Source organism: Elephas maximus, chromosome 4, assembly GCF_024166365.1.
Source record: "Elephas maximus indicus isolate mEleMax1 chromosome 4, mEleMax1 primary haplotype, whole genome shotgun sequence".
In the NCBI taxonomy this organism is placed as follows: Eukaryota; Metazoa; Chordata; class Mammalia; order Proboscidea; family Elephantidae; genus Elephas; species Elephas maximus.
The window spans coordinates 186,065,655-186,085,640 of NC_064822.1; the positions used below are offsets into that span (position 1 = coordinate 186,065,655).

The 19,986-nt window shown below is 61.2% G+C and overlaps 2 protein-coding genes across 2 annotated transcripts in view; one reads left to right on the top strand and one right to left on the bottom strand.

Moving 5' to 3' along the window:
• The window catches only part of SREBF2 (sterol regulatory element binding transcription factor 2), a 68,905-nt gene extending 62,947 nt beyond the window's left edge, over window positions 1–5,958 (top strand). The window contains exons 17-19 of the mRNA XM_049884514.1: window positions 1,590–1,775; window positions 3,394–3,505; window positions 3,931–5,958. Of these exons, the coding sequence (XP_049740471.1) occupies window positions 1,590–1,775; window positions 3,394–3,505; window positions 3,931–4,151 (519 nt within the window). The 3' untranslated portion in view covers window positions 4,152–5,958. The remainder of the gene's footprint in view (window positions 1–1,589; window positions 1,776–3,393; window positions 3,506–3,930) is intronic.
• Window positions 5,959–7,824: 1,866 nt separating this feature from the next.
• SHISA8 (shisa family member 8) lies at window positions 7,825–13,735 on the bottom strand. The gene is made up of 4 exons (XM_049884537.1): window positions 13,130–13,735; window positions 10,193–10,326; window positions 9,504–9,650; window positions 7,825–8,999 (listed from the first exon to the last, which is right to left on the bottom strand). The coding sequence occupies exons 1-4, from the start codon at window positions 13,651–13,653 to the stop codon at window positions 8,605–8,607; spliced, it is 1,200 nt and encodes a 399-aa protein (XP_049740494.1). The 5' UTR covers window positions 13,654–13,735; the 3' UTR covers window positions 7,825–8,604.
• Between the last annotated feature and the right edge of the window lie 6,251 nt (window positions 13,736–19,986).

Consider the following 19,986-nt stretch of genomic DNA (forward strand, 5'->3'; position numbering starts at 1 on the left):
TGCAGCCCCAGGGCCCCCCTCCGCCCACAGTGCTTTGCAGCCCCAGGTCCCCCCACCACCCACAGTGCTCTGCAGCCTCAGGCTCCCCCCACCTGCCCACAGTGCTCTGCAGCTGCAGGTCCTCCCACCAGCCATGCCTCCTTGCAGCCTACTGAGCAGCGACGACAGCACCCCTGGCGGGCAGCTGGGGTGCATTGTAGTTGCATTGCATGTTGTGTAGCTCCGTGCAATGTTCCCACAGTGCATCCCAGAGGCCTGCCCACCCACCTGCCCGCCTGCGAGGAGACCTCCCCACCTGCACCAGGGCAGGGATCCTTGTTACAGGGCACTGTGGCCATTAAGCCACTGTCGGGCCACATGGCACGGCCCACCCAGGAGGCGTGCGCACAACTGGAAGGGAATTACCGGTTGCTCGCCTGTCTGCTCACCTGGAAGAGCACGCTTTAACTCAGGAAGGGGGCCAGGGAGAGGCCTGGGGGTCAAACTCAGCCCTTGCTGGGGTTTGGTCCCTGGGTGACTAGACTGGCACTTCTGGCTGGAGGACATCAAGGGGCCCAGGCCGAACCCGGGATGGCAGGCCAGCCCCAGTGACAGGCAGCGTGCAGAACCCAGGATGGGGCACGAGCCCCCAGTGACTGTGCAGAACCCAGGGCAGGGCATCAGCCCCAGTGACAGGCAGCATGCAGAACCTGGGACAGGACACCAGCCCACAGTGACAGGCAGTGTGCAGAACCTGGAACAGGACACCAGCCCACAGTGACAGGCAGTGCGCAGAACCCGGGACAGGGAACCAGTCCCAGTGACAGGCAGGGTAGAACCTGAGACAGGGCACCAGCCCGTTACAGTGTGCAGAATCTGGGATGGAACACCAGCCCACAGTGACCTGGTGTCAGCATGCAGAAGGGCCCAGGCCCCTGAACTGGGGCCCCCACAGGCAGGATGGGAAATTTGTCTCGGTGGGAGAACCAAGCAGCCGCAGTGCAGTCTGGGGAGCAAACGGCTGTGGCTGCCCTGGGGTCTGGGACTGCTGGTGGGAGAGTGGGAGGAGGAGAGGGGACCCTGTGGAGCCTGGCGGCCCTGCTGTTCCCTGGTCCAGAAGTGCCCCTCGGGTGCCCACATCTTAGATGTGTCAGCTTTGTTGGAGGAGGTCCTTACCCATGCCACTTTGGGGCTGTCAGCAGGGCCTGTGCAGCACAGGCAGCCTCGCCTCGTCCAGAGCCTTGGGGGCAGGGAAAGTCGCGTGTCCACCTCTGGGCCAGCCAGGGGTCTCCGCTGGGGCAGGAAAAACCTGAGCCTTCCCAGCAGACCCACCAGGGTTTCCCTCCTGCCCCTGCCACTGTCCCCCTCTGCAGACTCCTGACTCCTGCACCTCTGTGAGCCTCGGCTCTCACCTGCAGAACGGGAGGGAATACCTCTTCCACCTCCCAGAGCCACAAAAAGAGGTGACATGAGACCAAGTTCGCCTCTGGCTCTCCTCTCCCTCCCTGCAGTGCTTTGCCAGGCTGCCCCCATCTGGGGCTCTCTGATTGCCCAGCCTGGGCTGGGACCCCTGCTGGTCACCTGACTCCTCCCTCTGGGCCCTCCCACAGGTGGTCCAGCTGCTCACCTGTGACCTGCTGCTGTCGCTGAGGACTGTACTCTGGCAGAAGCAGGCAGGCGCCAGCCAGGCCCTGGGTGAGACCTACCAGGCATCGGGTGCCGAGCTGGCTGGCTTCCAGCGAGACCTGGGCAGCCTGCGCAGGCTGGCCCACAGCTTCCGCCCGGCATACCGCAAGGTGAGGCCCAACAGCAAGAACGGGCAGGAGGAGGTGACTGGGCCCTCATCGGGCTCCCTCCTGGGCTTCAAGAGGCCACGGCTGTGGGGCCCAGTTCATAATTGTGCAGTTGGCCCTCTGAGGTCAGCCAGGTGACCTGTCAGGCACCCGTTCAGGCCCGACACTGGGCTGGGCGCCATGCCCTCCTCTGCTTGATTGAGTACCTACTGTGTGCCCAGCCCTGGAGCGCAGCAGTGAGCCGGCCACTCTGTGCCTGCGGAGAGGGTGGCTGGCATGGAGCTGTAACCCACCAGACAATGCTGGGACAGGTGGAGTCTGGGGGGCTTGGGAATAAGTAGGGCGCCCCTGGCCTGTCCAGGGCTTGAGCCTGAGGACGCCCCTCTTGGACGTGGGTAACTGGTTGCTAGAGGACAGACACTCCCTGGAACCGCATTTCAAGGAAAGTCCACTTTGATTCTTTCTCGGAGCCCTTCAGCTCTGCTGCCTGACTTTCCCCACCGAGACCCCGGTGCCAGCCACAGGAGTCGAGGGTCTCTGAGGACAGTTGTGTGACTGACTTGCTGGACTCAGATCATTTCCTCGTTTGTTATACTTTTATTGGTAATTAGAGTAATATGTTTGGCATCGTTACCTGAATTGTTTTCCAGAAAGTCAGATGAGGAGGCCAGAAGTGCCAGTGGGGGAGGGGGGCTTTGTTTGGCAGGACAGAGGAAAGAAGGGCCCTGAGGGAGGCTGCTGCCCTGGGTGCTGTGGGCCTCACGAGCTTACACTCGTGTCCCTCCTGTCACTCAAGTTCTAGTGTGCATGAGCAGGCCAGACCCAGCAGGTGATAGATGTCATCGTGTGAGGTCAGCTCTTGCTGCAGAGAAGTAGAAGTGGGCCCTGGGGCCTGGGCCAGCCCTGCCTCCTGGGAGCAGTTCCAGCTGCCTTCCATCTGCTAAGGAGCAGCTGGCATCAAAGCCCTCCTCTTCAAATGCCGTTTCCTTCCTGCCGGTTTCCCACTCAGACCCTTCATAGGTTCCCTGTCACCTCCTGCTACGGGCGCACTCAAGACCCTCCCCACAGGTGGTACAGGATGTAAAGACGCCTCCCCCCAAGCTCCCCAGTAACTCATATTACATGAGAGTTTCAGGCCTTCTCCTGGAACCTTCCAGTCTCTTTCTGAAGAAACGGAAGGAAGTAGGACCCTGCACCTCCCTGGTCCTGGCCCTTCTGTCCCTCCTTCCTCTTCTGTCCTCTTTTCAAGCTGGAGGTAGCCTCAGAGGATTTGTGCCTTCACCAGGTGACTTGTCTCCCAGCCCCATGGGAACAGCAGGCTCCCTCATCTCCAGTAGGGAACTCAGGCCTCTTGCCCCTTTCCAGCATCTCGGCCTCACTCCTGACCCCGCCCCTCACCTCTGCTTTGTTCTTCATCCCTCCTGCTCCCTCAGGATTCTGGCTAGGCTTGGCTCAGGATTGGAGTGCAGGGCAGTGGAGGCTGCTGTCAGGAGTGAGTGAGGCAGGGTAGTATGGAGAGAAGAAGGGGTGTCATCACGTGGCAGAAGAGATGGCAGAGGGAGAGGGACCCACTGGGGCAGTGGACACCTGAGGACCTGGGGCTCGACTGCATCTCCCCCAGGTGTTCCTGCACGAAGCCACCGTCCGCCTGATGGCAGGAGCCAGCCCTACCCGCACCCACCAGCTGTTGGAGCACAGCCTGCGAAGGCGCACCACACAGAACGCCAAGCATGGTGAGCCCACCAGCACCAGCTCAAAGGCCTTGCATCGGGCACAGCGGCCTCGAGCACCGCTTTCACCCCCTAAGCCTCAGTGTCCGTCTGCAAGTTCGCAGGGGTGGCTGGGAGACAGAAATGAGGACGAGGCCTGATTTGGTTGTTGCGAGGGTCAGGCGGTGTCATGGGGGCGTGGGAGTGGGCGCTGGTTCTGAGGAGCAGAATGGGCCAGTGTGGGGCTGGAACCCTAGTTCAGCAGTGAGTGCAGTTCCTGCCCCTGAGGGGCGACGTGGGTCCTGGAGCCGGGCCTTGTGGGTCAGCCCCATGCAGCTGTTCACTCGTGAACTCGGGCAGGGGAGGTGCTTGTGAGGACGGATTCCTAGGAAGCACTTGGCACAGCGCCCTTGACCAGGACCCACATGTTTCTCTCACCGTTCCCACAGGTGAGGTGGATGCCTGGCCCGGCCAGCGTGAGCGGGCCACCGCCATCCTGCTGGCCTGCCGCCACCTTCCCCTCTCCTTCCTCTCCTCCCCGGGACAGCGGGCAGTGCTGCTGGCCGAGGCGGCCCGCACCCTGGAGAAGGTGGGCGACCGGCGCTCCTGCAACGACTGTCAACAGATGATCGTCAAGCTGGGTGGCGGCACGGCCATCGCTGCCTCCTGACCGCTGCTCTGCTGTGCGGCACCCTCTCCCTGCCTTCCAGCCTCTTGCTTCCTCCTCCCTCTGGCTCCCATCCTCTCCCTCCCTCCTCCCTCTGTCTCCCATCCTCTCCTTCCCTCCTCCCTCTGTCTCCCATCCTTTCCTTCCCTCCTCCCTCTGGCTCCCATCCTCTCCCTCCCTCCTCCCTCTGGCTCCCATCCTCACCCTCCCTCTGTCTCCCATCCTCTTCCTCCTCCCTCTGTCTCCCTCCCCCTCCTCCCTCTCTTTCCCATTCTCTCCCTCTTCCTTCTCTTTCCCATTCTCTCCTTCCTCCCTCTTTCCCATTCTCTCCCTCTGTCTCTCATCCTCTCCTCCCCCATCTCCCATCCTCTCCCTCCTCCCTTTGTCTCCCTCTCCCTCCTCCCTCTGTCTCCCAACCTCTCTCTTCCTCCTCACGCTGTCTCCAATCCTCTTCCTCCCTCTGTCCCTCCTCCCTCTGTCCTCCCTCCAAGAGCCGTGGGATGAGCATTGCTTCTGGGCTGTTGCCACCCTTGGCCTTTGGGCCTCCTCAGGCCAGTGGCCCCTGGGCAGAGCTCCCTAATCTGCTGCAGCAGAGGCCCTGGGCCCAGGGCCAGGTGGTCTGAGAGGAAAGATGGGCAGGGCAGGTGGCACAGGTCCCAGGCTTGAAGGCTGCTGAGCCCCGCCTTCAGCCTTCTCAGGACGAGTGTCCACTGGACATCGGTCCCCCTTTCCTGCGTCCTCCTTTTTTATCAGGCTTTCCTCTGGGGACATAGGTCTCGGGCCTGTGCTCAGCGTGCCCCCTTTTTATACGAACGTTTTTATATCCGTGCGCATGGGTTTGCCACGGTGCAGGGCTGTTGCTGTAGTATATTTCTCCCCCGGGTCTGCGTCCCTCCCCTGTGCCTGACAAAGCCAGTTTGTTGTTCTTATTATGCAGGATGGCCAGGGACAGCGGGGAGCCTGCCCTGGGAGGCTGTGGGAGGCAGGGCAGGCCTGGGATGGATGAAATAATGTCGGCATTATTTTTTAATTTTTTTAAAAATAAATGGTATCTTATTTAATTGTCCTGTTCCTTCCCACCCCCCGCCCCCTGGGATGTAAGCCCAAACTCAGGGTAGGCCAAGGGGCTGGGAGGAATGAGGCCACCCATGGGGGCTGGGGACCAGAACCTTCAGCGAGGGTTTTCCAGTTCCCTCCCACCCCCACCCCAGACCAACTCCTAACTCCGAAGTCTGTTTATATCCCTAATTCTTGTCTGAAAACAAGCCAGGGTGGCAGGGACTGGCCTACAGCCCCTCCCCAGAGACAAGCCCCTCTTTTTGGGATGGGGACAGTGGGCACTAAGGCAGAGGTCCCATGCCCTAGTGGACATGCTAGGAGGAAAAGCTGCCCACTTTTCTGGGCCCCCTAGCTCAGTGCCCTCACCTGAGACTGTTTCTCTGGGGACCCCGGGGGCCTGCCCTCTCTCCCTGTGCCTCTCACCCCCTCAGCCTGAGGGGCACAAAGGATGGGCAGGGCTCCATGCCGAGTGCAGGCTGGAAGGACCCTGTTGAGCCAGGTTTGCGGGCCCCTCCCACTTTATCTCCACCCCCTCCCCGCTCTCACTGTAAATTATGGACCCTGCCCCCCAGCCCCCTCAGGCCCCTTGTGTCGTGTGTGTATACTGTGCCTTTTACTGTCCAGAGGCGGGAGGGGGTGCTTTCCACTGATGAGTGTATGCATCCAGGGCTTCCTTGATGTTGACTCATTTCACGTGTCCAGGACGTAGGCTATTCAATAAACACGATTGGTAAGACCAGCGTGAGGTGTCTGAGGGTCTGTAGTGTGACCACTGGGACTAGCCAGGTGGCTGATGACTGGGCCTCCAGTGGACCAGAAAGTAATGGCGGGCCCCCCACCCAATCACTGCTGATGAGGCAGAAGCCCCCAGGGGGCCTCAGCCTAAAGGACGTTCCTTGCCCACTGCCTGCCCGTTCCAGTGCTGGCCACCCAGCCCACACTCCAGGCCCAGGAAAGGCCTGTGATAAGGATTATGGGTGATGCTGCTCGGGTCAGAGGTCACCATACCCACACTTTGTCTCATACCCAGAGGTAGAGCTGGCCAGGTGGCTGATAACACAGTCCTTTGGGATTTTGAGGCTAAGTCCTTCTGTGCTTTAATTCTCAGAAGAAATCTCCCCCCATTGGGGGGCCCTCTCCTTAGTCTCCTCTTCCTCCCCGAGGGCAGTGAGCCTCTGAGGACACTCACTGGCAACAAGTCAGACGAAGCCCAGCTCCTGTACTTCCCAGCTGGGCCACCTCGGGCAGGAGATGTCACCTCTCAGTCTGTACTTATGTTCTGAATGGCAATGACAATCCTTGCCCACGACAGCAGTCGTCATGGGCTCTTTGGCAGCCTTGTAAGGCAGGTGAGGCCAGCCTTGGTTTAGGACACCCCTGGGGTTGGGGGAGACCACCATGGAGCAGATGGAAAGCAGAGTACTGGGCCTTCTAAGGCTGGGGTGGTGGGGGGTGACAGCTGAGGCCACAGGCGAGTGCTCCCCTGGCTGAGAAGTGGGCCGGTTCCCTTCAGCTCTCTGAACCCCTCTGCTCTCTGAAGGCCTGGAACAGCCAGGAGAGGGCGGCCACAGCTGGTCCATGCCCACAGTTAGAACATCAGCATGTTCAGTGGTGGCCACTTCCCATGGCCTCAGCCTGGCCCCGGTGGGACGGAGATCCAGGCCCTCGGAGCTGAGAAGGAGTGGAGGGGTCGTGCCCATCTCCCACATAGCCGGGGCAGGGGCTGCGTCACCAGGGTGGGTGGCTGTGGGTGGTCGACATGCCCAGGAGCCTGATCCTTTTGTGAGTCTTGGCAAGCTCCATGACTCAGCAGCCACCCCTCTCCCCCAGCTCTACACAGATGTGGGATAGGCCCAGGGCCCACCACCACCCTCCTCTGGAAGCTATAGGCCACTCACTGCAGGCAGGACCATGGGCTCCATTTGATCCAGGGGCTTCTGGGCCTTGGCTCCCTCAACAGCCTTCTTTAAGAGGGAGGGAATTGAACCCTCCTGCAGCTAGGAGTTGGGACCAGGCCTGGTGGATTCTGGGGCCTTGGGGCAGGCCAGCCAGCAGACGGAAGGTCTGAAACAGGGCTCCTGTACCTGGAGCCAGCACACACGTTCATGATCTTCCCTTTTCCCCCAGACTGCCCCACTGCACACCATTCCACCACCAGATCCACAGTGATGGCAGAATATGGGAGCGTCCTGAACTGGGGTCAGCTGGGTGACCTTGGGCAGGTGACTTCTCCAAACTTCCATTTCCTCATCTATAAAGTGAGCACTATAAAAGCCACACCTCTTGGGGTTCTCGTGAGGATTAAATGGGAGAAACAGCAACAAATGGATGCCGTTGTTATCAGAACAGTATACGGTGCCGAGGTACACAGGAGGGAAACAGGCCCAACTGAGTGGCTGTGCCATGGTCACATATCCAGGGCTGTAGCGCAGCCGCCACCTCCCCAACAGTACCTGGCACAGAAGAACCCATCAAAGAGGCATACAGGCTGTTGGCAAGCTTTGGGCCACAGCCAGATACCGGGAGTCTTTCTGGCAGGAAAGGGGGAGCTGGCAGTGCCAAGCATGTTTGGTGTGAGAACCTAGGTGGGGGCACTGCCCAGCCTCCTAGTCCAGCATCTCATCCCTCTCCCCCGAGAGCAGCTCCTGGAAGGAGGTCCTCACCCTGAGCACCAGCTGTCCAGCTGGCCCATTGCCCATGCCCATTAGGGGGGTGGCCCCAGGATGAGCCGACCAAACAGCCAGCAGGCCAGGGGCTGGCCCAGAGCCAGACCATGTTAACCAGGCTCAGCTAACTCGGCTGTAGGGTGGGTGACCTGGGGTGGGGGTACCTCCATTGATGGCATGGACTCCCTAAGAGGCCTCAAGGGGCCAACAGCCCTCTCCCCTGTGCCCAAGTCTCAAGATGCCCCCTTGCCCATGGCTCCTACTGGTGTGGGCACTAAGCTTGGCATTCAACCCTGGCCATTTCTCCATCACTTCCCTGGCTCCCAACACCTGAGTGCCAGCCCTCCGGAGCAGCCCTCTGCTGCTGCACATGCTGTGCTCTTGGTCGCCCTGCCGTCTGTCCAGTCAGTGGCCAGCACTGCCATCAGCGCCTGCCCAGCCAAGCTGGGGCACCCTCTTTATTCTTGGGGGCAGGAACCACAGAATAGGGTTTATTTACATGAGGAACTCCGGCCCTGGGGCCTGCTGGCCTGACGACTGGCCTGAGCCTGCGGACCTTTCTTACACCTTCAAGTTCCAAGGCACCCTACCCAATCTGGGCAGGCAGAGGGCTGGCCTTTCTGGGCCGAGGCTCCTTCTTCCTGCGGTCTGATGCCCTGGATTGGGCCATCAGCTGCCCCCGGCCGATGAGGGCTCTGGGCAATGCCTCTGGAGGACCGGCGTCCTAGTCTTCACACGGTCACCTCAGCTTTGCTGTTGGTGCTCAGGTGCCGTGGTCCGCGGCCCGCGCTGCTGTAGAGGCTGGGAGGCTGTGCACTGAAGGCCTCGGGCAGCTTCTCCAGGCTGATCTGGCGCCGGGGAGTATGGCCGGGCCGCCGGGGTGCCGGGGAGGCCTGGGCCGCCAGGTGACTACGTGGGGCAGGCCGGGCGGGGCGGCTGGCTGTCCAGGCCTTGTAGTGGCCAGATGAGGCGGGGCCGGCCTGGGGTGTGTAGCCCGGTGGGGCCCAGGGGCAGGCGTCGAGCAGTGCGGGCAAGTCCTCTGAAGGCCGCGGGGCCCGAGCTGGGAGGGTCAGCGGTGCCGGCTCCGGAGCAGAGAAATGCTGGTAGAAGTCCTGGGGGGCGCCCTCTGTGGGGACAGGGCGAGGGCGGGGTCAGACCTCTGGGACGGGGTCGGGGGTAGGCGAACAGGGCAGGGGCAGGGCATAAGAGAACAGGGCAGGGGCGGGGTCGGACCACAGGGACCAGGTCAGGGGATAGGGGAACAGGGCAGGGGCGGGGTCAGACCTCAGGGACCAGGTCAGGGGATTGGGGAACAGGGCGGGGCGGGGTCAGACCGCAGGGGCGGGGTCAGGTCCTAGGGGCGGGGCCTCAGCGCCCAAGGTGCGGGACAGGGTGGGGTTCGGCCGCAGGAGGCTGGGCGGGAGATGGAGGGTTACAGGCGAAGAAGGCGTGGGAGCCGACTGGCTGCAACGGGAAACTTCTGTTCGCTGCTCCCAGCCAGGCTGGGAACTTTGGGCTCTGAGCTGTTTTCCCCTAGCCTTGTAATCAAGGAGCTTGGGTACCGAGGGTCAGTGGGCCGGGCAGTGAGTGGGCCAGGCAGCGGGCGCTCCGGCACAGACGAGACACTCACCTGCGACCTTGAGCGCGGCGGCCTTGAGCGTGGTGTATTTGGCGTAGTAGGGTTGCAGCGTCATGGTGCCGCCGCCCTGCAGCCGGGGACCGCGCGGGGGCCCTGGTGTCGTCAACCCCAGGGGCGCGTTGTTGGGGCGCTTCTTGTCTGGGAGGCAAGGAGAGGGCAGGTAAGACCTCCTGGGCCCGCTGCCCGGGGCGCGCTCCACACTTGCCAGACCCTGCAGGGCCTGGCTCAGAATACCATGAATAATAGTCAGCCCCGCGTGGGTGCTAACCTAATGGGTGACTCGCCAGCCCACCCTCCACGTGTCAGTCTTGAGCCAGGTGCAGAGTCCCAGGACCCCGTGGATAGGGTGGGGGAGGAGCTGCCAGAGCTCTCTCTCCAGCTAGAGGTCAAGAGAGGCCTCCAGCTTGGAAGAAAAAGCCCACAGGAAGTCACAGGCCTTAAGTCACAGCCCCTGAAAATCGAAGTGGCAGGGCCCATGGCGGATTCCCCTCCACCAGGGGATTCCTCTACCACCTTGGCCAGCCCCCACTTACACACCTGCAGCCACTGGCAGTTCATTTCCACCTGGGAAGCAGCCAGCTGAGAGCTTCTACTCCCCAGCCAAAGGGACCAACACTACACCGCTCCTGAGCCCAGGACAGGGGCAGACCAGGGAGGTCCAGGGCTGCCAGCATACTCACCTGTGCTGATGTGTGGGGAACCCTGAGGGAGACCATCGCCCATCTGCACCTGGACACAGCTGCCCAGAGGTGGGCCCAGTGGCGGCGGCAGTGGCTCCTGGGGGCCTGGCTGCTTCAGAAGTTCTGTCAGTGTCCTGTGGGGATGAAGTGGTGAGAGTCCACCCTCCCAGACTCCTCTTGGCCAGGCCTTGGCTCAGAGGTCAGCCATCACTGTCTCACTGTGCCGTCCTGGGCATCACTCTCTAAGCCTCCATCCTTTCCTGTAGTTGACCTCATACATCTTGGTGGCCCTAAGATGGCCTCCCCAGGGCTGGTCAAGGAGCTCTAGTGGGGTCACATGTGGCCACCTTGTTTTCTAGAGGCTCCTCTCTCCTCCTCGTCCTATCCAAGCCCCTATCCAAGGCTCTCCAAGTTGAGCTTCCTCTCCCACACGAGCTCTGTGAATATATCAACCTCCTGGACTTTGCTCTTGCTGTTCCCTCTGCCTACAATATCCTTCCTGCCAACTCCTTTGGTAAAACTCCTACTCACTCTTCAAATCCCCACTGGAGTTCCTCCTTGTCCAAGACATCTTCTTTACCTGCTTACCTAACTCTGCTTCTACAGTAGGGGCTTCTGCTGGGTCCTGGGCCATGGCTGCCAGCACAGACATGGAGGGGTGGGCAGATGAGAGCAGGAAGGGAGGCCAGGAGATCGCCTTGTGGCAGCCCAGCACCAAAAGGCTGTATGACCTTGGGCAGCCACTTCCCTGGGTGCTCAGGATACCCAGCCCCCACCCAGCTGTGACAGCAGCTGACAGGCTTCCCTGAAGACAGCTAGCCACAGCCCTTGGCCCAGCTGCCTCTGGTGCCCAGAATCCATGATTTTCTCCTAACTAAATATGAACCGCCTTCTGGGGCTGGGCCTCAAATGGCTGATTCATGACGAGACACGCTGGGGGTGGGACACCTGGGGGTTGGTGCGGTTTGGCTGCAATGTGACAGGGTCTGAACACCTCCTAATGCCCTCCTGAGCTGACCTTCATGCCCTGCTCACTCAGCTGCCCACCTCCCTGGTCTCATCTCTGGACAAGCACCCTCCAGCCCAGCTCTCCCAAACACCTCAGTCATTTTCATGCCTCTGGACCTTTACAGGAGCCCTGGTGGCTCAGTGGTTAAGAGCTATGGGGAGCTCTGGCTGCTAACCAAAAGACTGGCAGTTGGAATTCACCAGCCACTCCTTGGAAACCCTATGGGGCCGTTCTACTCTGTCCTATAGGATCTCTATGGGTCAGAATCCGTGCGACCGCCATGGGTTTTGTTTTGCTTTCTGATTTGGACCTTTGCACAACTTTCTCAGGGACAGATTCCAGCCCTCCCCACCCCCACCCCCCCCACCCCCCCAGCCAGTGCTCTGAGAGACTGTCCCTGGCCATGACTCCCAATACGACAGTTCAGGGTGGGACAGGGAAGGCAGGGGTTCAGAACACACCTACACATGAGCCCGAGTCCATGTTCCAGGTCTCCCCGGAGAGGACAGGGTATCAGATGCATGGCAGCCTGAACCCAGAGAGGGAAAGTGCCTGGACCAGGCCACACAGCACATCCTGAGGACAATGGTAGTAGAGCCAGACCTGCATCCCAGTCCCCTTCGGCCAAAGGGGGTTCTAGGCGGATATGTCAGCCAGGTTGCGCAGCCACCCCTCTATCCATCACAGCCCACAGCTTCAGACACGCACCCTGATCAAGGACACACCCTGTGCTTCCCCCACCCTCACTCAGCATGAGGACCCCAAGCACAGCAGGCCCAGTCCCTGCCCCTGGCAGCATCGAGGACCAGGCCATGAGATGCACATCCCCAGGGCAGCGCAGTGGCTGAGGGCAGAGTCCAGGATTCTAGCCCACCTCTGCTCTCCAGTCACCAGGGAGGAGGAGGACTAAATCTAGGGGGCAAGGGGTCCTGGAATGCCAAGGAAGCCCTTCTCCCCTGCCCCTGAGGCCCAGGAGGGGAAAGCATGCTTCCTTTGTTATCACTTCTAAATACCAGCCTGTCAAATGCAGCAACAACAGCTACCCAGCAGTCTACACGCCCAAGGGGCTGGGGGCTGGTGGGTGAGGAGGGTATAGGTCTCCAGATGTTGTGGTGGTATGTGTGTTCGGGTGGGGGGTGGGGGGTTCCAGGGCCAGAACACGTAGAATGCCAGACCCCATATCTTACCCCTGATTTCCAGCTGAGGAAGAGAACCTGGGTCCCAGACACCCCACTTCACACCATGCCTGAAACTCAGCCAGCGCCTGTCCTGGCCTCAGGAACATAGGAACCTGTGTCCACCCACTTTCTACACAGGGGGAAGCCCTGACATTGCTTGAGAAGTACTTGGGAGGGGGACCCTGAGACCCCGAGACCCCAGAGATGGAAGGTCAGGCCTGAGTCACAGCTGGTGAGGGGGTGGGGGATAGAAGGAGGGGAGATGAGAAAGCAGGAGGGGAGAGAGCCCAGAAAGCTGCAGAAGGTGCCCCTTCCCTTCCTCAGGCAGGGACCTCTTCCCCAGAGGCCCACTACACTATCAGCTTCCCCCACTCCCCACCTGTCTGGATAGTGGGGCTCTGCCCTCAGACCTCTTCCCCTTGGCGGGGACCTTGTGCCCTCTGTGCAGAACGACAACCAGCCCTCCCCGGAGGAGACGGGAGCCGCAGGGAGGGCGGACCAGCGCCCAACTCTGGCCGGAAGGTCAGGGGGAGACAGGGCGGTATCAGCTGTCGCCCTCCGTGAAGTGGGGGTGGGGGAGACAGAGACATGAGACAGAGACGGGAGAGACAAGCAGGGGGAGGCACTGCTAGAAGACCAGCGCTCGGAGAGGGGCGGGAAGTCTGGGGTTGGAGGGAGCGCGTGAGTGCGGGCGGGCGGGCAGTCAGGACCCCAGCTGGCCGGGGTCCCCGGCCCAGGCCTGGCGCTCACCTGGTCACTGTGCGCTGCGCGCGTGGGCTGTGCGCCCTCTCGAGGCCCAGGCGCACTCCGATGCCGGCCAGTACTAGCAGCGCGGCGACACCGCACACCGCGTAGACGGCCGTGTGGCTGCGCTCGCGGCCCGGGTCCCGGGGCGCCGCGGTGTCCCGGGCGCGCGCAGGCGGCCGGCCGGTCTGCACCCAGGCCGGTGTGTCGTAGTTGGAGCAGCGACTCTGGTCCAGGCGCCGCGGCCCGTCGTGGCAGCAGAAGCGGTAGCCGCACGTGCCGCAGCAGAAGCTGTAGGGGCCGGAGCTGCAGTTGAAGGGCGGGTCCCACTGGCCCATCACGTCGTAGTAGCCGCGGCAGCGGTCGCCACCCGCCGGGGCCGCTGTGCCCGGCGTCACGGGCTCCTGCTCCTCCGGGGCCCCCGCGCGGCCCGACGGCGTCCGCGCTAGCAGCAGCACCAGCCCGAGCGCCAGCCAGAGCTCCGGCGGGCGGCGGCCACAACACGCACCCAGGGCCCCGGGCCGCTCCATCGGGCCGCGCCTCGGCTACTGCGAACCCCGCATGGCCCGGCCTCTGGTGGTTGCTCCGCGCCCTCAGGGGTCGCCCTGGCCCTGGCCCAGGCGCGGTGTCCGGCGGGCGCCCAGGCCCGGTGGACTCGGTCCGGAGCTTGCGGGGGCAGCACCTCCGCCGGGGCTCCCCTCGGCAGGAGGCGGCAAGTCCTGCGCCCTGGGACCCCCAGGCCGGGCTGTTGGTTTTCTCCTGTGAGCTGTGCCCCAGCCTCTCCCCGGCCCGGCGGGTGTGCGGTCCCAGGTCTAGAGGTGAGCGCCCGGCCGGCCGCCACCGCTGCCTGCCGGCCGCCGCTCGGCGCTCCCGCGCTCTGCTCCGGCTCCGGCTCCGGCTCGGCTCAGCGGCTCCGGCGGGCGGGGGAGCGAGCGAGGCGGGCGGGGAGGGGCCGAGCCGGGAGGAGCGCGGCCGCGCTGGGGAGGGAGGGGGCGGCGGCGCGCAGCCGGCACCAGGGACGCTCCCCGAAGACCTCCCCAAATAGTCCAGGGACTTGGACGCTCGAAATGGGTTTAGCTTACGGCTTCGGGGCTGTTACTTCGGACTTCGGGCCGGCGACAGCGCGCCTGTGTTGTACAGGTGGGGACTGAGGCGCAGAGGCCGGAGCAGTCCCGGGCGGCCCCGTGCTCCCCCCGCCCCCACCGCCGCCTCCTTTCCCGCTCCCTCTGTAGGTTCTGATCCACACAGAGATGTGACTTGAGGTGGGGCCCTTTCCCTCTGTGCGTCTGTCCCCTGGGAAACAAACCACCAGCAGAGCCTCTGCAGAGGGCAGGTCTGAGGACTGTCAGCGCAGCCAGGGCGCGCGGCGTGAACCTCGCTCGGGAGCTCCCACCCCTGTAGTAATGGGAGCGGACACAGCACCCGAGGGTGAAGGGGCGGAGACTGGGCCACCCAGTGCCGTCCAAGCGAGTGGCCAGGCCCGTCCTGGGGGCGGGGACAATGGCGGACCTCCGCCCCGCCCTCCGCCGGCCCTTTAAGCCCAGGGAGAGGAGGAGGAGGTGGCGGGCTGTAACCCAGCAAGGACCTGGCCTCGGGCACTGCTAGGGGGCTGCTCGGTGTTTGCCCAGTTGGGTTTAATTGGAGAATGTGACCGAGCCTCGGCGCCCTGCTTTTTTCTGCCTCAGTTTCTCATCTGTAACATCAAAAACTTGGTGGAAGGCAGACTTATAACCCGCTCCCATCCCCGCAGGAGGCAGGGTCGGTATAGTCCGGTCCCCACTGTCCAGACCCCAGCAGAGCCAGGACCGGCATCCAGCTCGCCCCAGCTCCCAGCGCTGCGCAGGCCTCCCCCGATATCTGCTACGTGAATGAATGAAGTAACTCTGGTCTCTAGTTTCTGTAAAAAGATGAAGCGTTTGGGTTTCCTGAGCTGAAACAATGGGTGCAAGCACAAGGATTGCGAGGATGGCGCAGGACCCCGCAGCGTTTCACTCTGTTTTACGTGGGGTCGCTTTGAGTAGGCACCGACTCCACGGCACCTGACGACAGGATTCTTCCCGCTGTCCTTTCCATCCCCTCTTCCTTGGGCAGCTGGTATCCGCTCATAAAAGTGGGGGTTGGGGGAGAGGGGAGGATTTACATTTTAAGGAGGATCAAGTGGTTCTGCTGCCAGGATGAGGGACTGACAGCTAATTTCAAGTATTAATGCGCTAAGACAGGAAGTGGGTGACCTCCCCACAGCCCACCCCTCCTAGGTCCTTCCTTGTGCCCTGGCTAAATAAAGACGCCCTACTTCCCACGTCCCACACCCACACACCCACTCATTCAATTTCCATTCAGCCCAGAAGACCCCACTCCAATTACACCTACTTCTCACTTATCCACTATCTTGTTATTTCTCATTTAAGACAATAGTAAAAAAAAAATCTAGTATTTTGCACATTCACAACTAGGGCAGTAAGGAAAGCAGAGGTGAGAGTAATGCTGGCTGTGATGGTCAAGGTTATGTGTCAACGTGGCCTGGCCATGATTCTCAGTGGTTTGGCAGTTATGTAATGATGTATTTTGGCACTTACATAATGATGCAGTCATCCTCCATTTTGTGATCTGATGTGGGCATCCTCCATTTTTGCATAATGCTGATTTTCGAATAGTGATCTGGTCTTTGGAAACTAACCATGTCCGTAAGTGAGCAGCGCGTGTAAAAACAAGACTTCCCTTATTAAGATTTTTTTTCTTTAAACCTTATCACAATTTTAGAAGAAGAAGAAAAAAAGATAAGTAAAGGAATGAATGAAATCGCCTTAATCCTGTCACCAGAGACACTGATGCTAAAATATGTCACATTTTACATACTGTTTTGTAACTGGATTTTGGTTTGCTTTCTGATGCTCTTAAACTTTTAGTTTGTTCTTCTGCTCAGAACTTCGTGGCTCCACCTTCTGGAGCAGCCTTTTCTGCTTCCTTATGGGACATTCCTAGAAGTGGAAACAGCAGCTCAAACTGCACAGTTTGTGGGAATGCTTCTGCCTCCCACTGCCAGCTGCCCTCCAGGCTGCTGGGGCCCTGAGAATGACATTTCTCCCTGCTCTCCTGCCCCGCCGTGGCAAGGGACTAGGCTTAAATAGAAGTCCTGGTGGTGCACCGGTTAAGTGCTCAGCTGCTAACCAAGAGGTCCTTGGTTTGAACCCACCAGCCACTCTGCATGAGAAAGGTGTGGCAGTCAGCTTCTGTAAAGACTTCCAGCCTTGGAAACCCTACGAGGCCATTCTACCCTGGTCTGTAGGTCGCTATGAGTAGGAATCAACTCCATGGCAATGGGTTGAGATTTTTAGGCTTAAATAGTCATGTTTCTGTCCCTTTGAGACCATGACCTTTTCTTAGGTAGGGTGATCCTACTGGGCCCAGAGCCAGTCTCCCCATTGCCCTCCCCTGCGGTCATGCTATCTCTCTGCCCCCTCCTTGCCCCCCTGTCAGGGCACTGGACTTCTACTCACCTTTGACCCCATGTTGACTCCTATATCAGGTCCTGCAAACATACATGCCAATTACAGGGGGTTGTGACTGCTGTCTGTCCAAAGAAGGACCTGGATTCCAGTCCCTCCACCTCACCTAGAGACTGATACCCTCACCCTGTATAGCTTTCTCCCATCTCAGTCTGGTTCAAGGGTCAGCCAGCAAGCACAGATGCCCATATCTGCTGGGCCCATGCCAGGTGCTTAGTGCCCTCTCCATATGAACACCCTGACCACCCGTTCAGCTGACTTTGCCCCCCACCCCACAGGAGCCGGGTCATGTGCTAGGCGAGGGGATCTAGAGATGGAGCGGCCTGACCGAGGAGTGATCCCTTTGCCCAGGCTTCCTGTCCCTGGATCCTGGGTCTCAGGCAAGCCCCCCTTCTCCACAAAAAGGCACCAGGTCATCTGCCCCCGTCTCCTTTAACTGCCCCTCCCCAAGCCTGTGTCACCAAAAAGAGTCCATTGATCCAGGCTTAAAATAACCCCTGGCATCTGCAGCCAGCCCCGCGGGGCGGGCAGAGGAGCTGTATCTCTGTGCCTGAAGGGCACCCACCCCACCCCCAGCTCCCGAAGCTGACAGCTCAAATGTGAGGGTGTCTGGGTGTGTGCATGAACGTGAGCGAGAGTGTGCATGCTGGGACTGGTGTGGCTATGAGGCCTTCCCTGTACCATACATATGCATGTACACGTGTGTATGTGTGTGTCACTGTGGGTTGGCCTGGGCACACATGTCACTGTCAAGCCCTCACTGGATACCTGGACTTGACTGTGGAAGGCTAGGGGTCCTGAGAGGTCTGGACATTAGGGATTGCCTATGCAGGGCCTCAGTTTCCCCATTATAGATGGTGGGTGGCCAGCCTGCAGGCTCTGACCAGCCCTGGGAGAGGGCATTTGAGATTTGCTAGAGAGAAACCCAAGGCTCAGGCTTAGGGAAGGGAAGTGACTTCTGTGACTGACACTCAAGCCAGGAAGGGGCAGGGTCTGGCCTGGAACCTGCCTACTGGGCCCAAACCTGCTTTCTGGTCAGGTCGGCAGAGGCAGAGAGGAGCCCCAGCTGGGCCCAGAGCCCAGGGGAAGTGCCTCTTCTCCACCCTGAAAACACACCTGCCTGTGCCTGATGTGGACATGCCCCAGTGCGCCTTTGCACAGGCTGTTCTCTTTTTGGAATGTCTTACCAGCCCCCACGCTGAGAGCTCCCACTTACCTTTCATTTTGAACCCAGACTGACCTGGCTTGGGATTCCTGCTCTACTAGGGCCAAACTTTCTAGGCCTCTATTTTTCTCATCTGCAAGATGGGCTGCTAGTACCCCTTTGGCAGGGCTGCAGGGAAAAGTCAATGAGCCCCTACTGGGAAACACCCAGGTACATGCAGCCTCCGGGGGGGTCCCCCACCCAGCCTGGCTGAGAGAGTGGTAATTGCAGGGAGTCATTCACAAGCCTCAGAGGCCTCATTCCCAAGCCCCCTTTGCTTCTATTTCCTGGGCATGGAGGGTGACCCGAGAAGCAGAGATTCTGGGGAACTCTGGACTCCCTGCCAGCGCAAATTCCGGTATCAGGAGGGGGCCGAAGGGGGAGGGCCCGCGGCTGCCTTTGCCTCTCAGAGGCAGCTAATGACTCAGGCTCCAGCTGCCTGTGGGAGGGAGGGGGCGCCTGAGCTCCTGAGGTCGCGGGGAGCAGCGAGATTGGGGGGCTGGGAGCTGGGCCTCAGTCTCCCATTCTAATCCCCCATGCACCCTCTCCCGGTCTGCACCCACACTGCCACGCGGAGTCTCGCTCCAGTCGTTGCAGTTGATCTTTCTGCCCGAATTCCCACCATTAGTCTCCCCCTTCAGGACCCTCCAAAGGCCCGTGAATGTGCAGATCCGGAGCGGCCCCCAAATCCGTAGCAGGGGAACAGACTCAGGGAGGGCAGGACCTGGAGGAGGCCACACAGCGCGTCCCTGGGGAAGGTCCACCCGCTCCGGGCATCACTCAGGACAGCTTGGAGTCCGAGGAAGGCGTCCTGCACCCCTACAAGCACACCTGGCCCCAGAATCGCAGCCCTGGCCTCCTCTGCCTCCGAGACCCTCCAGGTTGTGGCGGCAGTCCTCCGGGCGCGGATGGGGACCCCGCGTTGGGGCGGAGGGCAGGAGCTTGGAGGGTGTCCAGTTGGACTTGACCCCGCTCCGTCGATTTTCCTCCGGCCCCGCCCCTTCCATCCAACTCTGAGGCCTGGGGTCCCTCGGCCCCGCCTCTCGGCCTGACCCCGCCCTCCGTCTCGGAGGCCCCGCCCCGTCTGGGAGGCCCCGCCCCTACCTCTGAGCCCCCTCCCCACGCGGGCGCCCAGAGGTCAAGCCGCCGTGGGCAGGGCAGGCTGCACCAGTCGCGCAGATAGACCTTCGCCCACCCCGGAGTCGCTGGCACGGCCAGGGATCCGGGCAGGATGCCCGGGGCTGGATCCCAAGTGCTCTGCCGCTGAAGAGAGCAGAGGAGATGCTCAGGGGCCCCCTGGGTCCCAAGACCCGGTAGCGGCCCCGGGCAGCCTCTCCGCCCTGCTGGGGGCTCACAGGCCAGCGCGAGAGGAAAGCGTCTGGGCCGGGTCCACGGGCCTCCGCTCTTCCTGGCCCCGCCCCAGTCCCCGCGTGACCCTGGGCAGTCGCTACCCGCTGCCTCCCAGGTTAAGGTCAGGCAGTCGGGGAGGGGGCACAGAGCAGACCATGACTGGGTGAGGAAGAATTTGGCCTGAACTACCCACAGCCGAGCAGACGGAAGTGAGCTCCCACCCCGTCTGTCCCCAGAGGTGTGCGGAAGCCTGTGAGAGGGGACTGGGAAGGGCGAGACACCACGTGGTGAGGCCGGAGGAGCTCTCGGGCTCCCTGAGGGAGGCCGTGGGGCAGGCATGGACTCATTTAGGGTTCCGGAACAGCCGCCCACCTCTCCAGCCACTCCCCTCCTCTGCTTCCTGCCCCTCGGCCCCTTTGCACTTGGTTCCCCTGGCCCGGAATGCCTTTTCTATGCGCCAGTCCAGCAGGACAGACCTCCTACTCTCCAAAGCTCTCCCTGGGCCCTGGAATTAGTCACCTCCCTGCTTGGGACATTCCCTGTCCTGCCATTGTGGCAGACTCTGTCTCTCCCACCAGGCTGGCCCAGGACAGGTGTGGTTGGCATCCTGTGTGACTGGAGGGCAGTACATAGATGAGTGATAGATGAGACCTTAGACCCGGGCTCTGGGATGCTCATTTTCCGGGGGAATGTCTGAGCATTGGTGGCTCTGAGAAGGAAGCACCGGGGAAGGAAGGAGGTGGAGGCACTCCTGGTTCGAGAAGCTGCTTGCCACATTACCTCTCTAATGTCTGATGTGGGCC

Coding starts and splice junctions, on each gene's coding strand:
- SHISA8 (XM_049884537.1), bottom strand. CDS start 13,653: ATGGAGCGGCCCGGGGCCCTGGGTGCGTGTTGTGGCCGCCGCCCGCCG. Junction 10,327..13,129: donor GCGCAGCGCACAGTGACCAG/GTGAGCGCCAGG, acceptor TCATCCCCACAG/GACACTGACAGAACTTCTGA. Junction 9,000..9,503: donor CGCCGCGCTCAAGGTCGCAG/GTGAGTGTCTCG, acceptor CTGTCCCCACAG/AGGGCGCCCCCCAGGACTTC.